At 41.6% G+C, this 22,460-nt stretch overlaps 1 protein-coding gene across 2 annotated transcripts in view; it reads left to right on the forward strand.

Annotated features, from left to right (window-relative positions):
• LOC125272175 (von Willebrand factor A domain-containing protein 7-like) overlaps positions 1–22,460 on the forward strand; it is a 46,409-nt gene that overhangs the window by 20,841 nt on the left and 3,108 nt on the right. For both annotated transcript variants that reach the window (XM_048196845.1, XM_048196844.1), the window contains exons 4-15: positions 258–351; positions 675–803; positions 5,729–5,915; positions 10,334–10,503; positions 10,771–10,883; positions 11,151–11,267; positions 11,370–11,543; positions 11,640–11,772; positions 21,190–21,339; positions 21,464–21,556; positions 21,643–21,911; positions 22,283–22,416. In XM_048196845.1, the coding sequence (XP_048052802.1) occupies positions 258–351; positions 675–803; positions 5,729–5,915; positions 10,334–10,503; positions 10,771–10,883; positions 11,151–11,267; positions 11,370–11,543; positions 11,640–11,772; positions 21,190–21,339; positions 21,464–21,556; positions 21,643–21,911; positions 22,283–22,416 (1,763 nt within the window). The remainder of the gene's footprint in view (positions 1–257; positions 352–674; positions 804–5,728; positions 5,916–10,333; positions 10,504–10,770; positions 10,884–11,150; positions 11,268–11,369; positions 11,544–11,639; positions 11,773–21,189; positions 21,340–21,463; positions 21,557–21,642; positions 21,912–22,282; positions 22,417–22,460) is intronic.

Consider the following 22,460-nt stretch of genomic DNA (forward strand, 5'->3'; position numbering starts at 1 on the left):
GGGTACAAATGCTGTGGTTCACTGGGTCATATTTACACCTTAAAGGGTTAGTATATTATAATATAATAATATTATGTAAAACATTCAGTAAAATTCTTTATTATAAGAAATGCTTTTGTTTATGGTTGTGACATGTTTCTCTAAAAGATGTTTTCAAGCAAAATTTAAAACAAAACAAAACATAAGCTTAAATATAACGTAAGCTTTAATATCATTAATATTATTACATATTAATTTTAATGCTTCCCCCCCCCCAGGATTTTTACAGCCACAGTAACTGGGTTGAATTAGGGTACAAAAGTCCATATGCCAACCTCATCAGACCGGATCTCAACATTGAGAACATTGCAGGTAGATAAAGACAGTGGATGTGATTTATAAGAGAGACTCATTTGTGGAAAATAAACATGATTGCACGTTTCTTTTAGTGTTGACATGTTCAATGTTAATTTGTAATAGCTCTTATTAATCAATGTTTGAAATGAAAACTGGAGATAAGTGAACAGATGACTTGGTGCAGCTGATAACAGGTTACACCGGAGAGTATATCATGTTGTATAAAATGAATCTATGTTGACTGTTCCTAAACAGCAAATAAGAAAACTGAGTGCATGTTTGTGATTTATATGTGTTACTGCTGTAGATGGAATGCATGTGTATTTGTTTATGTACAGGCGTTGCAATGCCAACATGCAGTGACTGTGCCAGTGGTACCTGTCCAAATCAGCTGCTCCCTGCCATTCTGAAGGGGAAGTTCCTCACTTCAGGATACATGGGCTTGTTCTCCGCTGACAAACCTCAAGGTGAGGAGACATACATGAGTTTATACCAGAAGACATGCATGTGCATACATACTGTAAAAAATGTAAGATGAACTCAAAATGTTTGAATAACTACTTCCACTGCTGCACAGTTTCTGCCAGTCTCATGTTAATCTTGAGTGCATCCTTCATATCACCGAAAAGTCTTTAGTTTTATCATATTATAAAAGATACATACACTGTACCAAGTATTTCCAAAAACAGCCGAGCGCTTGGAGGCGTGTTGTGTGAGCGGAAATAGAGTGACGAGCTGTCATGAGCGCACGCGCAGCTTTTGCGTAGAGATTGTTTGCAAGCTATCAATGGTCAGCTAAACATGTATTTAAACACACACACAATACACCATCGCATTATCCCTGGATAACTTCTGAATCGCTATAATGAATATAGCGTATAGAGTATGATGAATAATGAATTTATGAATTCACTTGTTAGGGACCCTTGTTACCAGATATGTTGAATAATAACTTAAAAGATATATATTGAAGCGGCAGTGGATTCCAGAATCTCCACCATAAACTGTTAGGGACCCTTGTTACCAGATATGTTGAATAAAGACCCGGAGTCAAAGTTTAAAAAAAAATAATAAATTGAAGAAAAATTTAATGAAGAATAGTTTGTACTTTCATCAGCAGAAGCCAGCTTCATGTCTCACAAGGAGTTCGTAGGCCGCTCTGCGTACATTCACATTTCCACAACAATTATACTCTAACAGAATCAGGTGTTTTCTGGAGCTTAGGGAAGTTGCATTCAAGAGCCACCAGAGCCATTGGACTGCCTAATAGTGTTAACACATGGAGACAGGTTAATAACAGCAGTATTTAATCACTAAAACCATTAGACTGTGCATTCTCTCAGCAGTAACATATTAGTGCTGAGATTATACTCAGTGAATTTAATTCTCACTGTCCATTCAGTGTAATGTTCTGTCACATCTGTAACTGGAGCCATCGGCCCTGCACATGGTGGTGACAAAGATCAGACAAAAAGTTACTGGTCATAGAAAAAATTCATCAAAATAGTCACTTCTATCATTCAAGGTCTGTATTACCATTTTAAAGACATCTTTACTCTCATTGAGTTTTACTTTGACACATTTAACAACAAATGGCCCTCTTTATGGCAATCATTTCTTTTAACATCTCTGTGTCCATGATTTTCAACTTAGACACTGTGCTTCACTATAAATAGCTTATCACTTATGACACAAGCTCAGATAGCAGCTTTTAGCTGACTTTGAGTGAGAGAGACTGAGTGTTTCAGGACTGGTACACTGCCTTTTTATAACTTTTAACTTTACCTATATCTTGTAACTCTGGCCCAACTTAAGACTTTGCCAGAATTGACATCTGTTTTCAAATAAACATTATTTTTATATTTGTCTTTCAACCATATATCAAGGAACTGAGACATTACAAACTTCCGATCAGGTTGAGTCTCTGTGACACCGGCAGTCTCATTTTTGCCATTTAAACCTTCGGTCACTTTGACCATCAAAAATCAAATATTTAGAACTTAGAGGTCCTATATTATTTAGTTATTCACATTCACAGTAGTGATGTGTTAATCACAAGATAACATACTTGAGACTGTTCAAATATTTCTCCATAAAGTGAAACATTCTTTCAGAACATTCAATCATCCCTATTTTCATCCTCTATTTACTTTTTATATATTTTTTTAACTCACGTTTTGGATTCATTTTCAGTAATTTTATATTAACCTGTTTTTGTCCAAACTTATTATTATAGATTTCCCTTCAAAAGGAGTTCCTTAAGACTACAATCTTTTGACCTTACCTCTTGTTCTTTCTCAGTTTCACAAGCTCTCAGACAGAGTGGAAGTCTCTTTTTTGTTTCTTTCCTTCTTTTGTTTACAAAATTTGTGGCTATGGCCAAGTTTCCCACACTTGTGGCATTTTAACGGATGTTTACGGCATGTACGAGCCAAATGCCCTTTCCTACCACACTGGTAACATTCTATGTTATTTTGTAGATTTGTTTTAGCTTCAACCACAGCAGCAGATACTTCGCCTATATTTTGATCCTTATTAGCTTGTAAACGGCTCCAGCATACAGCACACCATTGAAGCAGGCATTCCCAGTTTGGAATGTGAACAGAGCCACTGATAAGCAGTTCTCTGTATACTTTGGACAATCCTCCTGTGGCAGATTCAATCACAATAGCCGAATCATAATCTTCATCATTATCATTGGCAGCACAGTAATTTTCATAAGCTGCTCGGAAACGCTCAACATATTCTAAAGGGCTTTCACCAGGTTTTTGTTTGACTTGCGTTACACTTGTCCAGGGAAAGGATCCCCGACCCAAAATTTCTTTTACTTGTCTTTTATAGTCACTGTAAGCCATGCAATATTGTCCCCAAGTTACTGGGGCCCTAGGGCCAAACTCAATTCCCTGAATTCTACGTAATTTACTTGAGGGAACCAGACTTTCTACCAGAACCTGTACATCCGCTATGCCCAAATTTTGTTGCCTAGCAACTGCTTCTATTTTATCCCACAAGACTTTGTTTGGGTTAAACAATTTAAAAGGTTCCAATCCTGCAAGCAAACTGTTTTTCTCAGAGGCTGAGAGTCTAGACCACTCTCCGAGCTCAAAAGCGGCTCCCACCTCTATGTTTCTCTCAACATTGTCAGAACGTCTGACTGGAGCAGCTGAGACAGTCCCCCTGGAAGTGACCACATTCAGTTCCATGGGGGTCAGACGGAGATTTCTGACTTCGGGACCTGTGTTAGGTTTTGCTTGCATGGTAGGAAGCTCTGGGGTTTCTGCATAAGTGTGAAGGGTATTTGCAGCAGCAACATTCAATAAACTGCACATCTCAGTGTAAGGGCTATCAGTCTGGTTCTCAGTCTGTGGGGTGGTGCCTGAAGTGGCAGCTGCCTGAACAGTCTGAGAAGAGAGCTCGGAAGCGGAGAGAGCAGACACACTCTGCGATAATTTACAGCTCATGGCTCTATCTGCTTTTTCACAACTACTCAGATCAAACCCTGCGTCAATTCCTGTGATTTCACATATTTTATCACGTTGGGCAGTCAGACTGTACCATCCCTCAGTTACGTCTGGGATTTTCTTTTCAAGAGTTAAAGGTACACCACCCATTTTACAAATCCAAGAATAAGCACAAACAGCAAGAAATTTAAATCTTTCAGGCTCTTTCTTGGTCTGTAGCCAGTCAAGTTGTTGAACAACATTCCAATCAGAATCAAAGCCCTGACTAACCATTTTCTTGATTAGCTCTGCATATTTCTTTGAAGTGAGAGCCTCAGAGCAAAGCTGCTTACAGCGTTTACTCCCTTCTGTGTCATCTGTATCAGGACTGATCAAGTTACTCCATTTGTCAGCCATATCTTAGTAAAAGTTAATACTCACCTGAACAGATGGAGGCGGCGATCTTTAAACAACACAGCTTTGGCTTCTGCTTGATGAAACTGCAAAGTATACTCCAAAATCACAGTTACATATACTGGTCCAATCCAATTAGTGTCACAATTTTATTGTTGTCGGGATCGTTCCTGATGCATCCGTGACCAACCAACTCTCCCCACACTGTCTGCCTCTTATGGCTTCCAGTGTCTTTATCAACCCTTTAATAGAGTACAGTATCCCAGCTTACTAGTGTCTTCCCTACCCCTTAATGGGGTGGGGTATCCACCACACTGTCTGCCTATTATGGCTTTCAGTGCTTTCCAACTCCTTAATGGAGTGTAGTTATCACCAACCGTCTGCCTCTTATGGCTTTCGGTAATACACCAGCCTGTATTCAAGGACCTGGTGTCCTACACTCACGTCTGAGTGCGTAAACCCACCGTCTCACTTCCCAATCCTCTCAACTCTTTCAACCAGACAGCCCTAACCAATAAATAAATAAATCTTCCTACCTTGTTTGTTGGTTAGTCAGGGATGTCACCAAAGAATGATTGCTCGCAATTCCTCCACCATAAACTGTTAGGGACCCTTGTTACCAGATATGTTGAATAATAACTTAAAAGATATATATTGAAGCGGCAGTGGATTCCAGAATCCACCCCTTCACACTACATTCGTATTGTTTACATTATATGCACTTAAGTGCCTATTGCCAACAAAACAGACATTTGAAGCAGATTTACTCACCACCTGCGGTTCTGACTCATGACCGGGATCATTATCGCGGTGACCGCTCCATCTTTCAGTTTCAAACGATCTGTAAATCCAGCATTGAACTGGGCCTTGTTTATTAAAACATAAGCGCCGATCCTGAGGGCTCGAGCAGCCACGGAAAAACACAAGATATTCTCCATTTATTTTAACCAATTAAAAAATGATTGAAACTATCAGTTTCTATGTTTAATAACAAATATCAAGAGCGCATCAATGTAATGCGTGAGCACAAAACTCTCAGCTCCACTTAACGCTGGGTTCTTTGGGAGGCAAGGCTAACTTACCCTCACAACCAAAAACACACTTCTTTGGTGACATTGTTGATTTCGTGAAGTCCTGTGACCTGTGCAGCACTGCCAACGACTTCCGTAAAGCCGAATGCGCATTGATGGGCGTCTCTTGCTCTCTCGCTCTGGTCAACGTATGCGCGCATCTCTTCCGGGAGAAGTGCCCATACAAGGAATTCTGACCATTTTGATGTCAAACAGGCACATACTTGAAAAAAAGACCCCGAACTTCGTGAGGATTTGGAAGAGTATTTTTGGCACAGAAATACTCCATCATACGTCCAACTTGTGTTTTAAACTTTGGCCATGTTTAGCATGATAATCCAACTCTTTAACAGTGTTAATAAGTCAGTATGCATGAAATAGCATTATACCTCCACATTAAGTTTAAAAATATTCTTAATGTCTTAATTGTTACAGTTTCATTATTTGTCTTTTATGTGTGTGTGAAAGGTAAATGTAGTCATGGTGGAAAGTCTGATCTCAGCAGTAAACAGAATCCTCGAGGTGGGATCAGTAAAGATGAGCGGCTTTCCTATAATGCTGATCTACACAATAAAGCCGTGAACCTGGCATCTGAAGCCACCCTGGAGCTGCTGGAGGACATCCGTGGAGCTATAGGAAACAAGGACTACCTTCGGTATGGGAATAAATTCCTTATATATCCTTAGACAAACTTTCTTAAACATTTAAGTATTATTACTTGCAATGCTGGGAACAAAATGTCATGTTCTCTTAAAGGCTTAGTTCACCCAAAAATGAAAATTCTGCATAACTCTTTATATTACAGCCTGGAAAGTAGGCCTCCTACGCAAGTAAAACAAATTTACAGCCTGCCTTTCAGTAATTATAGTGTACTTATAAAGTAGACTACCAGATAGTAGAACAATATTTAACGTTTGAGGAATAAAGGGGTAACAACTGGGAAAATGAACAAATATTTATACTGTAAGTATTTTAGAACTAAGGGGTACTTATTCTATTATTATGATACATCCGCAGGCTGTGGTGCTTGTTACCCTCATGTTCCATGAAGTTGCAGGGTATATAAAATAAAAACATCCACACAATCTGATATCACTGACTCTGAAACCTGAAAAACAACTTAATTCAAAACAGATTTACAACAGAAATGTTCTCATAATTTACTCATCTTTTCGCTTCCGACCAACTGTCACCAGCACATGGTAAAGACTAGAAGGCATACAGCTATGGCCACTGGACATGCGCACATCATTATTGCATCATTTAATATTTATTTATTTAATTTAATAACTATATTTGCAGTATTGTAAGGGTAGGTTTAGGGTTGGGGCTAGGTGTAGATGTTAATAAAACACAATTTGATAAGTTGCAAATTTAATTTACTGTCCTTTATCCTCAGATTTTGCTTAATTTCCAGCCGTAGCTGTATCCCTTCTAGATACAACCCCAGCGCATGCATGAGTGTCTTGATGTGGTCACATCAAAGCAGACATGAAGCACAGGATGTCTGATCCACATAAACATTTCCCAGACTCATGTTTGCTCGTTCTATACAGGGAATAATTTAGAGCTGTGTGCTTAAGGCGAAGTCTTGTAATGATTGTATCTTCTCTTCTTCTGCCAAAATACCCTCTTTCACCTCCTACTTGATTTTGAATATTATAAAGATGTCTTTCCTGTCACTTCTTATTCCAAAGTTCTTGCCATTTCCCTTTTATAGCTGTTATGATTTTGGCATAAGCACGTTGTGAAGCGCAATGTGAAGCTTGACGTAAGCGCGCTGTGGTCTCTGTTCTCCTGTCTTGTTTGTTTCTCCTTGATATCATCTATTATTGTTTATATATTGTTGTAAGCATTAATTAAAATAAATATATAAATAAAACATCCGACTTCCGCATGACTTTTCACGTGAGTTCCTTGGCACGCTTATATCACGCTTCAAGTTATGTCAAGTGTGAACGGCGTGAACTCAACCCTCTTATGTTAGTGATATCAAATTGCGTGTATGCGTTTTTATTTTATACAACATGTAACTTCATGGAACAAGAGGGTAACAAGCTCCGCTTTAATTTACACCCCGCAGATGTCACACTTACCCTGTAACTATATGAAACAAGAGTATATTTCCCAGTATTTAAAAAAAAGTTTTAGTTTTACTTGCATTGAAACTCTAAAGCCCAAACTAAAACAGCTGCACTTTTGCTATCAAAATTACTGCATAAATGCACTAATATGTACCCTGCAATTTAAAAAAAAAAGCAAAACCTTTATTTATTGGTACACCATTATTACGAAAAGTCACGCTTTTTAATGAAATCTAAAAGCTTTCTGTTCCTCCTTAGTCTATGTGTTACACTTTTTAAGAATGAGGCTGTGCTCGTCCTTTGTGCAAGTTACAATACATTTATTTCTCTGTAAGAGATATGAAAACACAGTTTAGATCAGGAGCACTCACTATAGTGTGCACACTTGAACTCTTTCATGACATACTAAACGCTATTTCCACTGTACTAGCTTAACCTATTGTCAAAAACAATATCTTATTGTGCAAATGCAAATACTGTACAGGACAATAGACACGTTACCCTTCTAAATCCATAAACATAACACAATTCCCGAACATGTTTGATAATTACTCTTACAAAGCCTAGCAGTACAGCGATTTAACATTAAAATATCACATTACACTCCTACACAGATGCACATACTTCATATTTGTAACCGTAGAAATGATGATTCAGTATATATTCACATTACTCTAGCATTTATAACTGCATGAACTGTCTTACTGCTTTTTTAATCATTATTTTATTAATTATTTTTAATTAATTATTATTTTTTAATTTATTTAATTATTTCACAGTTTTAATCCAATATGAAATATGCTTGTGAACTTACTATTTTATGAACTTGATTTTAAACCAACACCTGTTACTGTATTTTGACATCCCATTCTCACTAAATGGATAGTAAATGCATTTTTAACACCGAGTCTGACTCAAATTCACGAAATGCTCTCTGAACTGAGTGGCTGAAAGAATGACACTAGATGAAATTAACATGGGAGTGGGGTGAGGCCTGTTCACACGTGCTTTTTAGCTTAGCTTACTGAACACCACATACGGCTAATCATTGTTCTTAAATGTAGATTAAGTTAATTATCCATTACTCGTCTCTCATTTTTCATCTCAACCATGGTATTTTTAAGCACCTGTGTTTCATTTTTGCTCACGCTTAGTGTTACGATCTTTTACCAGGATTATTAACATCACTGTCCGCCATTTTAGAAGCAAATAGCCTACTCTTAATCACTGTCAAGTTGCATTCAAGTTGCGTCAACATTTCGTAATGCCTCAGGCACGAACTGCAGTTCTATGAAAATATAATACTGTTGTGCATTGCTGAAAAATTAAATATTGTCAGCTTAAATGTAAGAGATATGAAAACACAGTTTAGATCGAGAGTACTCACTGTAGCGTGCACAGAACTCTTTCATGACATACTAAACGCTATTTCCACTGTAGCGTCAGCGACCAGACTAATGTAGCGCTTAGGGTGCCCTCTGCTGGTGAAGCTGGGTTTACTCAGGGCTACATACGCAACTTTCAAGGCTCAGAAAGGTAGTAAAGACACCATTAAAGGTGCCCTAGATTTAAACGAGAGTTCAGTACATGGAAAAGACATACATTGAGTTTCAAACTCCATTGCTTTCTCTTTCTTATGTAAATCTCATTTGTTTAAAAGACTTCTGGAAAACACGCGGCTCTCAACATAACACCGACTGTTACGTAACAGTCGGGGTGTACGCCCCAATATTTGCATATGCCAGCCCATGTTCCCAACATTATGAAAGGCATTAGACAAGGGCAGCCAGTAACCTCTGGATTAGCACAGGAGAATCAACAGACTAGGTAAGCAAGAACAACAGCGAAAATGGCAGATGGAGCAATAATAACTGACATGATCCATGATATCATGATATTTTTAGTGATATTTGTAAATTGTACAAATCTAAATGTTTCGTTAGCATGTTGCTAATGTACTGTTAAATGAGGTTAAAGTTACCATCGTTTCTTACTGTATTCACAGAGACAAGAGCCGTCGCTATTTTCATTTTTAAACACTTGCAGTCTGTATAATTCATAAACACAACTTCATGCTTTATAAATCTCTCCAACAGTGTAGCATTAGCCGTTAGCCACGCAGCACAGCCTCAAACTCATAGAGAATCAAATATAAACATCAAAATAAATACTTTACTCACATAATTCGAAGCATGCATACAGCATGCATGACGAACATTTTGTAAAGATCCATTTGAGGGTTATATTAGCTGTGTGAACTTTGTAAATGTGCTGTAATATAATCGAGAGCTTGTGTGGCAGGGAGCACGCAAATTAAAGGGCCGGTGCGCTGAAAAACTCAGTGCATAGTTAATGATGCCCCAAAATAGGCAGTTAAAAAAATTTATTAAAAAAAATCTATGGGGTATTTTGAGCTGAAACTTCACAGACACATTCAGGGGACACCTTAGACTTATATTACATCTTGTGAAAAAGCATTCTTGGGCACCTTTAAGTAATCCATGTGACTCCAGTGGTTTAACCTCGATTTAATGAAGTGACACAAGTAGCTACTTTGTTTGCGCAAAACTTTATTTACAAAATATATTAATCTCGAACGTCCAAAGAATTTTCATTTAACAACCTGTTTTCTACACTACTGTTTAAAAAAATTTGGGGTCAGAATTTTTTTTGAAAATTCAGCTTTGACATTAAAGGAATAAATTACATTTTAAAATATATTCAAACAGAAAAGTTATTTTAAATGTTTATCTTTTAAAAGTTATTTTAATAATACTTCACAATAGTGCTGCTATGTTACTGTATTTTTTTTTTTTATCAAATAAATGTAGCCTTGGTGAGCATAAGTCTGGATAAGACTTTTAAATGGTAGTGTATGTAGCATTTCTAATTCTAAATAATATACAGTATATAACTGTAAATGCAATGTGAATTAAATAATGTTCACATTAAAATCCATTAACCAGAATAATATTTTTCCCTTCATCAGGCTGATGGGTATTGCACGATCTGCAGTGCTGGCTTTTGTGATTGACACCACAGGCAGTATGGCAGAAGAAATTGCAGAAGCCAAGAGAGTCGCCTTCAAAATCATTGACAGTAAGAAAGGAACTCAAGATGAACCATCTGAATATATTCTGGTACCGTTCAATGATCCAGGTGAGTGCAAAAAGGATTTCACACTGAGTTTGTTACACACACTGAGTTTGTTGTTCTCTGTTAAGAAAACATGCAATTTGGCCAGAATTAGTAGGCACTTTTTGGAAAAGCCTTCATGTTGTGAATGTGCCTATGAAGTGTCTTAAAATGTTTCCTCTGTAGGCAGCTCACTGGGACTTGGAAAAGAGCAATGATGTACATTTTTACTCTTATTATGGCAAAAGTGATCTAGGTTTTTTTACACATAAAATTTGTATGAATTTGTAGGTTTTGGACCACTAATAAGAACCACAGACCCAAATGTAATGAAGTCAGAGATCTCCAAGCTCAAAGCGGATGGAGGAGGAGACACACCAGAAATGTGCCTGTCAGGACTTCAGGTACAGTGTTGTGTGGCCTTTCAGTTCAATCCTCATATCTGATTAGCGACCACAATAGTCTCTGGTTAGAACTAATAAATAGTAGAATTTTGAATATTATAAAGAATATTACTGAGAATATGTGAGCCTTCATACACATCTAAATTGACTGTATCAAGATCCTTTGTTTTGTCAAAACACTATAGCATCTTTTCACTACAAGAAATCAGTTTTTATTGACCATTCTTCATGGTTCTTCTTATTTCTAACATTCTGTCTCTCCCACAGTTGGCTCTGACAGGTGCTCCCTCCTCCTCATATATATATGTGTTTACCGACGCTCCAGCAAAGGATATAAACCTGAAGGAAACCATCAACGCTCTCATCCGCAGCACCAAGTCTTCAGTAAACTGTCCATCGTTGTTTCGCTTTCAGTCTTTGCCATCAACATTTTCACCAGCCCTCCATTAGTTTCCCACATTTCCATCTCTCTCCCTCTCTTTTCAGGTGACTTTCTTAATGGGGTCATTTAGCAGGAGGAGAAGGTCATTGAATGCACGGTCAGAATTTCAGGTGTATTATGACATTGCCTTGGCCTCTGGTGGTCAAGCCATTGAAGTCTCCAAGTCCAGCATCTCTCAAGCCACTGACATCATTGTTGATACCTCTACTTCAGCCCTGGTATGATCAGCGTCTTATAGTCATTTTGAAATTGTAAATATCTGAATTTTTTTCCTTGCAAATGTTTGCACACTGTGAAATGTCTTCTTCTGTCAGGTGACAATTCTTCAGCGCTCCAGAGATCCTGGACGTGTGGAGAGTTTCTCCTTCCCCCTGGATGAGTCTGTGTCCAACACTACCATCTACATCACAGGAAGTAGCCTCACATTCAACCTACGCAGCCCGACAGGTAAACTCAGAGGCACTTTTAGCAGAATGTGAACCACATATTATTATAAACTAAATTAAAGCATTTTTGAAAAAAAAAAAAAAAAAAAGTAACTAAAATAAAAATATAACTCACATAAAAATATTCTTTGTAACTGTAGCAAATAATTAATCATAACTTGTTATAATTAATTATAAATATTTGAATAAGTTAATCTAATTAACTTGAAGTTGCTGAATTAATATTACAATCAATTAATCTGTTCGGCCAGTGAACACTCAGTATCGATCATCTATCAACTCTTTAGAAAGTATATTTTACATGGCCACAGAAAAACATCGCTTTCTTAGCATGTTGTGCTCTTAATCGTTATCAGCAACATTGGTTAATAAGCAGATCAGAATCAACTCGCAAGAATGTGCACACAAGTTTTATTTAAAGGGGTGGTTCATTGCGATTTCACTTTTTTAACTTTAGTTAGTGTTTAATGTTGCTGCTTGAGCATAAACTGTATCTGCAAAGTTATAGCGCTGAAAGTTCAATGCAAACGGAGATATTGTCTTTTAAAGTTATCGTAGTTTAATGCCTACAAAAACGACCGGTTTGGACTACAACGAGCTTCTTCCTGGGTTGGTGACATCATAAACCCTGCAAAACACGCCCCCGGGAACACGCAACAAAATGGGCGAGGCCATGTCGCGCAACATATGGAAGCGGAAGAGTTGTGTACACCGGACACGAGCGACGCATCAAGAGATAATAGAACCCATTATAATAATCTGTGATATTTTCTACACTGGATGCGGCGCTGAAGACAGATTCCAGAATCTACACGAGTTTAATGCTGGATTTGCACAAAGGCTTTTACTGAAAGATGGAGCAGTTCTCACTTTAAAAGCAGAAGCTGCTGTTTATCGCCCCAAACTGTAAGTACGTTTTATTGTTAGTACATGTCTTTTAAACATATAGTTCTGTTGCTATTTTTGGTTGCATCAAGGATGTAAACAAAGACCAATGCATTTTTGCTTCACTAGCCAGTTAGCTAACTTCTACAAACACCAACAAACTCCTATGTTCATAGACAAAAAATGCTACTACTCAGTCATGTATTCAGCTACAGTAAAGATTTAATCAGGATAAAACTTTATATTGAAAGCTAACAAACAGCAGTGACAGAATATCTAAACACTTTGACACAAATACCATTCATAAACGTCCTTTAAAAGCAGCGATTGCAGAGGTTCTGCTTGACCCTCTTTATCTGGGTTTGATTCTGGCTCAATTTGATACAGCAATATAGACGCCATTATTTACATTTCCACTGAAGCACATGTAACAACTAATGGTAAGAGGCATGGCGTTTCCGGACGCTTCAGCAAATCACGATACACTGGGCCAGCTAATCTGAGCACATTGCGTATTTTGGAGGGAGCGGAAATCAAACGAGCTGTTCATATGACATTGGAAACAGAGGTGTAGAATAAAGGTAAAATATATGAAAAATATAGCGTTTTCAAAAAAAAACCCCAAAGCATTAAGACTTGTTAAACTGCACCCCAAAAACACAATCAAGCCTAGAAAAAAAACACTGAACCACCCCTTTAACTAAATCACGAACACATAGCTAGACTAAACACACAGACATACACAAATCATGCATACATAGGGAATGAGAGAGTGGAAATGAATTTAAACTGTAGCATAACAGGGGAATGGAGCTATGAAAAGAGTCATTTAACGAGCCATCCGTTTCTCAGTATAAAGCACCTTTGCCGTTTAGTGTTTAAATGTACTATACTTGCATATGCCTTAACTGTTGAGGAGTGTCCAGATCTGCAGGCTCAGGAGAAATTCTTGATAGTTCGGTCCGATGGTGCTGAAGTTGTAATCAATATCTTCTGCATTGAGTGAATAAATGATGACGAACTTGCGCTGTTAATTTGACTCTGTTGTTGAGGAAGTTGTGCATGGCTTGAATTGAGCTCGGGGGCCGGGTGGGGTCTCACGTGACAGCAATCCGTAGTATCAGCAGGAACAAAGAGAAGACCAGAAGAGCGTGCAATCTGCAGGGGGGCTTTTTTACCTCTACAGAAGTCACACCTTTGAGTTTTGGCTTGACCAATGAGAAGGGTGTAGTTCTCTGGTGGGAGAGTTTCTTTGTTCGAAAGTGACCTCATTTGCATGAGGGGAGTAAGATATAAGTCCATTTATCCTCTGATAAATATAACAAACATACAATGCATTCTGTGAGATGATGTCCACCAACGTATGAGTCATTAAGGAGTAATTTGATATGAAACACCACCTAGATCAGGGGTGGGGAACATTGATCCCGGAGGCCCATTGTCCTGCAGAGTTTAGCTCCAACCCTAATTAAACACACCTGAAGCTAATCAAGGCCTTCAGAATTACTAAATTTACAGGCAGGTGAGTGTTTACACAGTCTCTCCACTCTAGTCTTTGTAGATTTTGAGAAGGCTTTTAACAGTGTGGACAGAGAAGTTATCTGGAAGCTAATGGCACACTATGGGATCCCACCAAAGTTTGTCTCCATCAACCAGCAGTTGTACAGCTACTCGACATGCCAGGTCGTACACAAAGGAAAACTTACAGAACCTTTTGAAGTGCGGACTTGAGTGAGACAAGGCTGTTTGCTGGCACCAACCATCTTTTTGTTGGTAGTGGATTGGATAATGAAAATGTCCACAAAAAAAGCCAACAGAGGCATCACCAAACAGCTCGATTTTGCAGACGATATCAGCCTACTCTCACACAGGCAACAAGACGCAGAGCAGAAGCTCAACCGGCTCTTGCAGGAAGCAGAGAGAGTTGGCCTCAAAATAAACCCTAAGAAAACAGAAACCATGAGGATTAACAACAAACAACAGGATCAAATCCAACTACATGATGTGTAGTTGCTAGACATGCCTTCAACACCCTATGCCCCGTCTGGAACTCGGCAGCACTCTTCAAGCAGAGCAAAGTCCGCATCTTCAGTACTAATGTGAAAGCAATCTTGTTGTATGGATCTGAAACCTGGAGACTGACAAAGACAGCCACCAACAAATTTCAGACCTTCATCAACAAATACCTCTGCTTCATTCTACACATCAGATGGCCAGAAAAGAACTCCAGCTTGGGGGAGAAAACAAAGAAGCTGTCTACTGGCCAAGAAATACGCAAGAGGAAATGGGGCTGGATAGGCCACACCCTCTGCAAGAATCCTGAAAATGTTACCAAAGAGGGACCGGAGTGGAACCCACAAGGAAAAAGAAGAGTGGGCAGGCCAAGACAGACATAGAGACAGTGCACTGAAGCTGAGATGAAGGCAGCTGGATGGTCGTGGGCCCAGGTGAAGAGAATTGCCGAAAACCGAGTTTGCTGGAAGACTGTTGCTGAGGCCCTGTGCTCCCTCGAGGAGTTTGTGGAATAAGAAGTCAAACATTTTGAATTTCAGCTATCCCAAAAAATTTGTATTATCTTCATTCCATTTTAGTCCAGGATAAGTCATAGTTTCATGCATGTTTTACCAGGCTACTAGCAACTGAACATAAAATCTGTAACAGAAGATGAAATAAAAGTGAAATAATGGTTTAGTCTCATGAAAGAGTGATGGCAGCAACAGTATGTTGTACTGACTATAGATAACCTTACCTCATGTTAAGGATGGGAATAGCTAGTAAAACTGTTGACCTGCCATTTATAAACCATTAGACTTAAATTTAGAAAGGGAAATGCATCCCGTCTAACCAGAAATGGGGATGAAAAATGAATGACCAGAAGAGGTAATATCAAAAGCAGAGGCATTCTGCATGGTATACAATATTATAAAACTTGAAACCTTTGCAGCCTGCCAGCATTAAACATGAAATACCACTAGGTCACAATGACACTGAGAAATTGAAATAATTTTAAATGATTCCAGTTAGCGCATTAACTTTGGCAGCCATACAAACAAAATAAACTCAATCTACAAAACTCTGAAAAAACTAACAATGTTAGAAGTTATTGAGTATATAGTTGTCACGGAAAGAATGACAGATGCAAGTGCAAGTAAATCTCTTTATTAGAGCTTCACACCAGAGTAGTCATCAAAACGAGAAAAGACAGTAGCAGGAGAGTGGTGACGCAGGGACTTCGATGGGCAGCTGGAATCCTGTGGTGAGGTGAGATGGTGTCGTGAGCCCGTGAGTCCGTGCGTCCGAATCCGTGAGTGCAATCCAAAGTGAGAGTCCGACGGAGAACAAGAACAGGAAACAACGACGAGGTAATCCACTCCGGGGAACAAACAAACACGAGAGAGCACAGGACACAACACCAGGATTCCAAACAACGATCTGACAAACACGAGACGAAAGACAAGGCGTTAAATAGGCAGATATGATTGCACACAGCTGCCGCTGATCAACAATCAGCGGCGACGCCCACACAGAACAATCAACCAGACACACCCACACAAACACACAGACACCAGAATGAGACAGCGGATTGATCAACCGTGACAGTACCCTCCCTCCTAGGAACGCCTCACGGCGTTCCCAGAACCACCTACCTGTCGATTGTAATCATCGATAAGGGAGTGATCCAGGATGTCCCTAGCAGGAACCCAACTTCTCTCCTCCGGACCGTAACCTTCCCAGTCCACCAAGTACTGGAATCCACGTCCCCTCCGCCTTGAGTCCAGAATACGATTGACCGAATAAGTGGGTTCCCCGTCTACGAGTCGCGGCGGTGGGGGAACCGGAGTGGGCGGATTAAGATGTGAATGAAACACAGGTTTAATTTTGGAGACATGAAAGGCGGAATGAATTCTCCTGTACGCAGGAGGAAGTTTGAGTCGGACTGCCACCGGACTAATGATCTTGGTGACAGGGAACGGGCCGATAAATTTGGGAGCTAACTTGTTAGAAACGGAGCGGAGCGGAATATTCTTGGTAGAAAGCCACACTTTTTGACCCACGACGTATACGGGAGGCTTCGACCGGTGGCAATCAGTCTTAGCCTTGGTGCGCGCCCTCACCTGCAGAAGAGTCTCACGGGCTCTACTCCAAGTGCGGTGGCACCTCTGGACAAAGGCGTGAGCGGAGGGGACCGCGACTTCGGACTCCAGACTGGGAAAAACAGGTGGCTGGTAACCTACACTACCTTCAAACGGTGAGAGGCCCGTGGAAGACACTGGTAACGAATTATGTGCGTACTCAATCATAGAGAGTTGTTGGCTCCAGGAGGAAGGATTCTTGGAAGCCAAACATCGCAACATTCTCTCTAAATCTTGGTTGGCTCTCTCGGTTTGACCATTGGTCTGGGGATGGAACCCAGATGAAAGACTGACAGTCGCCCCCAGTAATCTACAAAACTCTCGCCAAAATTTGGACACAAATTGGGGACCCCTGTCGGACACCACATCTACCGGGAGGCCATGTAACCGAAAGATGTGGTCAACGACAGTTACCGCTGTCTCCTTAGCAGAGGGTAATTTGGTTAAGGGAATGAAATGAGTCGCCTTCGAGAACCGGTCCACTACGGTCAAAACGACCGTGTAACCCTGAGAGGGTGGGAGGGCGGTGACAAAATCTAGCGCGATGTGGGATCAGGGTCTCGAAGGGACAGACAGCGGTTGGAGTAACCCATCTGGGGGTCGGTTGGAAGTCTTACCAGTGGCGCAAACCGAGCAAGCCAAAACAAAACTGCGAATGTCACGAGCCATGGCAGGCCACCAGAATCGTTGCTTAACCAAAAACCTGGTACGATTAACCCCTGGATGACAAGCTACGTTGGAACAGTGACCCCATTTGATAACGCAGGACCTCAACTTCTCCGGCACAAATAAACGATTCGGTGGGCAACCGGGCGGAGGCGTTACCCCTTCTAAGGCCACCAAGACCTTCGATTCGACCTCCCATGTAAGAGTGGAGACCACTAATGTCTCAGGAAGAATACACTCGGGAGTAGACGGGCGTTCGGAAGGGTCAAAAATGCGAGATAAAGAATCGGGCTTGATGTTCTTGGAGCCCGGGCGGTACGAGAGAGAAAAATCAAATCGTCCGAAAAAAAGTGCCCACCGAGCCTGCCTGGAGTTAAGTCTTTTAGCTGATCGGATATACTCTAAGTTCTTGTGATCCGTCCAAACGATAAAAGGTACCCCAGAACCTTCCAACCAATGTCGCCACTCCTCCAACGCTAATTTGACTGCCAACAACTCTCTGTTACCAATGTCGTAATTGTGTTCGGCGGGAGACAAACGATGAGAAAAATACGCGCAAGGGTGCATCTTATCGTCTGTGGGAGAGCGCTGAGATAACACTGCACCTACCCCCACCTCTGACGCGTCGACCTCCACCACGAACTGACGTGAGGAATCAGGGGCAATGAGAATGGGAGCCGAAACGAAGCGACTCTTCAGTTTGGTAAATGCAGCCTCCGCTGCATCGGACCACCTGAACGTCGTTCTGGGGGAGGTCAAGGCGGTCAGAGGCGTGGCTAGTTGGCTGAAATTGCGAATAAACCGCCGGTAAAAATTGGCGAACCCCAGAAACCTCTGTAGGGCCTTACGGGAATCTGGACTTGGCCAATCCACCACAGCCTTAACCTTGTCAGGATCCATGCGCACTCCCTCAGACGAGACGATGTACCCTAGGAAAGAAACAGACTGTGCATGAAAATCGCATTTCTCCGCCTTGACAAAAAGCCCATTCTCTAACAGACGTTGAAGCACTCGTCTGACGTGTTGCACATGTTCCTGGAGAGATGAAGAAAAAATCAATATGTCATCCAGGTAGACATAAATGAACTGGTCGACCATATCTCTCAACACGTCATTGACGAGTGCCTGGAAGACCGCCGGGGAGTTGGACAGCCCGAAGGGCATGACCAAGTATTCAAAGTGCCCCCTAGGGGTGTTAAAAGCGGTCTTCCATTCATCCCCCTTCCTGATGCGAACCAAATGATAAGCGTTTCTTAAGTCCAATTTAGTGAAAACGGATGCTCCTTGCAACCTCTCAAAGGCTGAAGACATCAACGGCAAAGGATAAGTATTCTTTACCGTGATGTTATTCAGCCCTCGGTAATCAATACAAGGTCGCAAGGAACCATCCTTCTTCCCCACAAAAAAGAACCCCGCCCCCGCTGGAGAAGAGGAAGAACGGATGAACCCCGCTGCCAGAGAATCAGAAATATATTTCTCCATGGCCTCCCTCTCGGGAGCGGACAGAGAGTATAATTTGCCTTTAGGCGGAGACTTACCGGGCACTAAATCTATAGCACAGTCGTAGGGACGGTGCGGAGGAAGAGAAGCAGCACGGGACTTACTGAACACTTCCTTCAGATCCAAGTACTCCGTGGGCACGTTTGACAAATCCACCGCCTCTTCCTGTAACACAGAAGCAGACACAGTGGAACAAGCAGACAAAAGACAAGACCTGTGACAATGAGTGCTCCACTCCGTGATGGAGTGCTGCTGCCAGTCGACCTTGGGGTTGTGTTCAGTGAGCCAAGGGTGTCCGAGTACAATGGGTGCCAGTGGGGAGTCCATGAGAAGAAACTTGATGCTTTCGGTGTGGTTGCCAGACGTGACGAGAGTAATGGAATCGGTAGACTGAAAAATGTTGGGGAGCCGTTGTCCGTTGAGTGCGTTGACTGTGATCTGCTGGTTGAGTAGAATGGTGGGTAAGTTGTTGTTGCGTGCAAAGCCGGTGTCCATGAAGTTCCCCTCAGCCCCAGAGTCTAGGAGTGCCTGGCAGGTGAGGTTGTGTGTGGCCCATCTCAGTCTTACAGGAAGGAGAGTGGATGGTGAGGACTTCTCGGCGGAGATCCCACCCGATAGTAGCCTCTTCATTACTACCGGGCTTGGTCCTTTTACTGGACATGACCGTAGGAAGTGGCCCGTTCCGCCGCAGTACAAACATAATCCCTGGGATCTCCGCCTTTCTCTCTCCTCCCGGGAAAGCCGAGCTCTCCCTACCTGCATGGGTTCAGGATCGGATGAAGGGCCGACCGTGTCCGCTGAGCTGGCCGACCGTCCCTCCGCTCCACGGGAAACAGGACTGGGAAGAGCAAGACGCTCCAGCCGCTGGAGGCGAGCATCCACTCGTAAGGCGAGATCGATGAGTCCATTGAGGGTTTGAGGAAGGTCCAACACGTAGATCTCTCTGTGGACACGGTCGGCCAACCCATGCAGGAATACATCCCACTGCGCCTCCTCGTTCCATCGGCACTCCGCCGCCAGGGTGCGGAACTCAATAGAGTATTCGGCGACCGTGCGATTTCCTTGTCTGAGCTCAGTGAGTTGTCGAGCGGCGTCCTTGCCCGCCACCGCACGGTCAAACACCCTCTTCATCTCGGCGGCGAGTGCCTGGAACGAGGCGCAGCACGGGTCCTGGTTCTCCCACACCGCCGTTCCCCACAAAGCAGCCTGACCAGTCAAAAGCGTCAGTACGAACGCCACCTTGGATTCTTCTCTTTCAAATGTGCGTGGCTGCAATGAGAAATGCATGGAACATCTGGTCAAGAAGGCTCTGCAAAAGTTCGGCTCACCAGCGTAGGTCTGCGGAACCGGGAGGCGTGGCTCTGGCTGGTCCATTCGCTCCAGAGGTGTGGGGGGAATCGGCGGCGTGGGCGGCGCAGTGGGAGCGCGAAGTTCTTGAAGTTGCTGGGAGAGCTCGGACACCTGCGTCACCAGCGCTTGAACAGCGCGTCCGGTTGAAGAGATACTCTCCTGTTGTTGATCCATACGAGAAATGCTGTGATTGATGAACTCCGTCAACGCTGCTGAACTTGCTGCATCCATAGTTGGTCAGATCGTTCTGTCACGGAAAGAATGACAGATGCAAGTGCAAGTAAATCTCTTTATTAGAGCTTCACACCAGAGTAGTCATCAAAACGAGAAAAGACAGTAGCAGGAGAGTGGTGACGCAGGGACTTCGATGGGCAGCTGGAATCCTGTGGTGAGGGGAGATGGTGTCGTGAGCCCGTGAGTCCGTGCGTCCGAATCCGTGAGTGCAATCCAAAGTGAGAGTCCGACGGAGAACAGGAACAGGAAACAACGACGAGGTAATCCACTCCGGGGAACAAACAAACACGAGAGAGCACAGGACACAACACCAGGATTCCAAACAACGATCTGACAAACACGAGACGAAAGACAAGGCGTTAAATAGGCAGATATGATTGCACACAGCTGCCGCTGATCAACAATCAGCGGCGACGCCCACACAGAACAATCAACCAGACACACCCACACAAACACACAGACACCAGAATGAGACAGCGGATTGATCAACCGTGACAATAGTTAAATAAAATATAAATAAACACTAAATTAAAAATGTAAAACTATAATAATCGCAAATTTATTATATTATATTGTACTGTACTCATTTTGTTGGTTGCTATGCACAACTTCAATATGAGATATTTCTAATGGTATGCACTTGCTTCCAGGTGTGTCTCAATCTAACACTGTTGCCAACGGACCTCTGGGAAAAATTCAGACAGTAGGAAACCTGCAACGGATCCAATTAAATAAAATTGAGATGGGCCTGTGGTTTATTGAAATGGCGACATCTCAGCCCTACACCATAAAAGTGATTGGTGAGACATTATGTACATATTTAATTAACCAATGCAAGACTAAAGTCTTTGCCATCCTCTATTTAGGACTTTTTAATGTAGACAGAAAAGAAATTGATTTAAATTTAAAATGTGCATTTTTCAGGTCAGAGTGCGATTACATTCATCTACAACTTTGTGGAGGAATTCAAAGGACCCCATCCTGGATATGCTGTCATTGATGGGCGGCCGTCAGCAGGTTTGAACTGCTGTTGTGTTTAACTAATCGATTCTTATAAAATTATTTGAATGGAGGTGTTAAAAGATTGTTTGCTCTTTATTCAGGCTCACCGGCTAAGCTGCTACTAACACTGTCTGGAGAGAAAGGTCCAGAGGCTCTAGAGGTGCATGAGGTCGCTCTCGTGGAGGTGTCTGGGGTCAAGGTGTCTAATGGAACCGTAGAGAAAATGGCTGGTGGAGATTTCCTAGTTACTGTGAAAGAAGTGCCAGAAGGAGAGTTTGTGATATTGTTGAAAGGAAAAGACAAGACCTTCTCCAGCTTGTTTCAGAGGCAGACCACCACACTGATGTCTCAGTCCAAAGTCACTGTCAAGGTACAAACTGCATAAACACTTATTTTCAAAAAGTTATTTGATCCATTATGACACTCCCTCTGTTCTAAAACTTGAGCTGTACCAAAAGGTAGACATGGTATCTGCCTTACAAGATAAGACTTTTCCTCCAGATTTCAAAGTATTATTGCATATATTCTTCACAGAGAATGGCATGACATGCCCAGAATGCATTGCACCAAGTTCAGTGAAAAAATAAATCCAATAAAGTCACTTGTAAGGTTAAAGGAAGTTAGAATACTTCCTTTAAAAGTCATTAGGCAGCTCACTAGTTGTTTAAACAAATCTATTTTAATTAGATTGCTATTTTCTGGAATTGAATGTCTTTTCTTTATTTATCTCTCCATCTATAGGCAAAGGCAGACAGCTCCATGTTGCCAGGAGAAGAATTTAAACTAAATTTTACTGTTACAACCAGTGGATCAAGCGGTACCTACACAATTCGTGCAAGGAATGACAAAAACATCCCCATGACGCATCCATCAACGTAATTTCTCCACTTCTCAAATCACTCAGTGATTACTAACGTAC

This window comes from Megalobrama amblycephala, linkage group LG7, assembly GCF_018812025.1.
Source record: "Megalobrama amblycephala isolate DHTTF-2021 linkage group LG7, ASM1881202v1, whole genome shotgun sequence".
Taxonomy (NCBI): Eukaryota; Metazoa; Chordata; class Actinopteri; order Cypriniformes; family Xenocyprididae; genus Megalobrama; species Megalobrama amblycephala.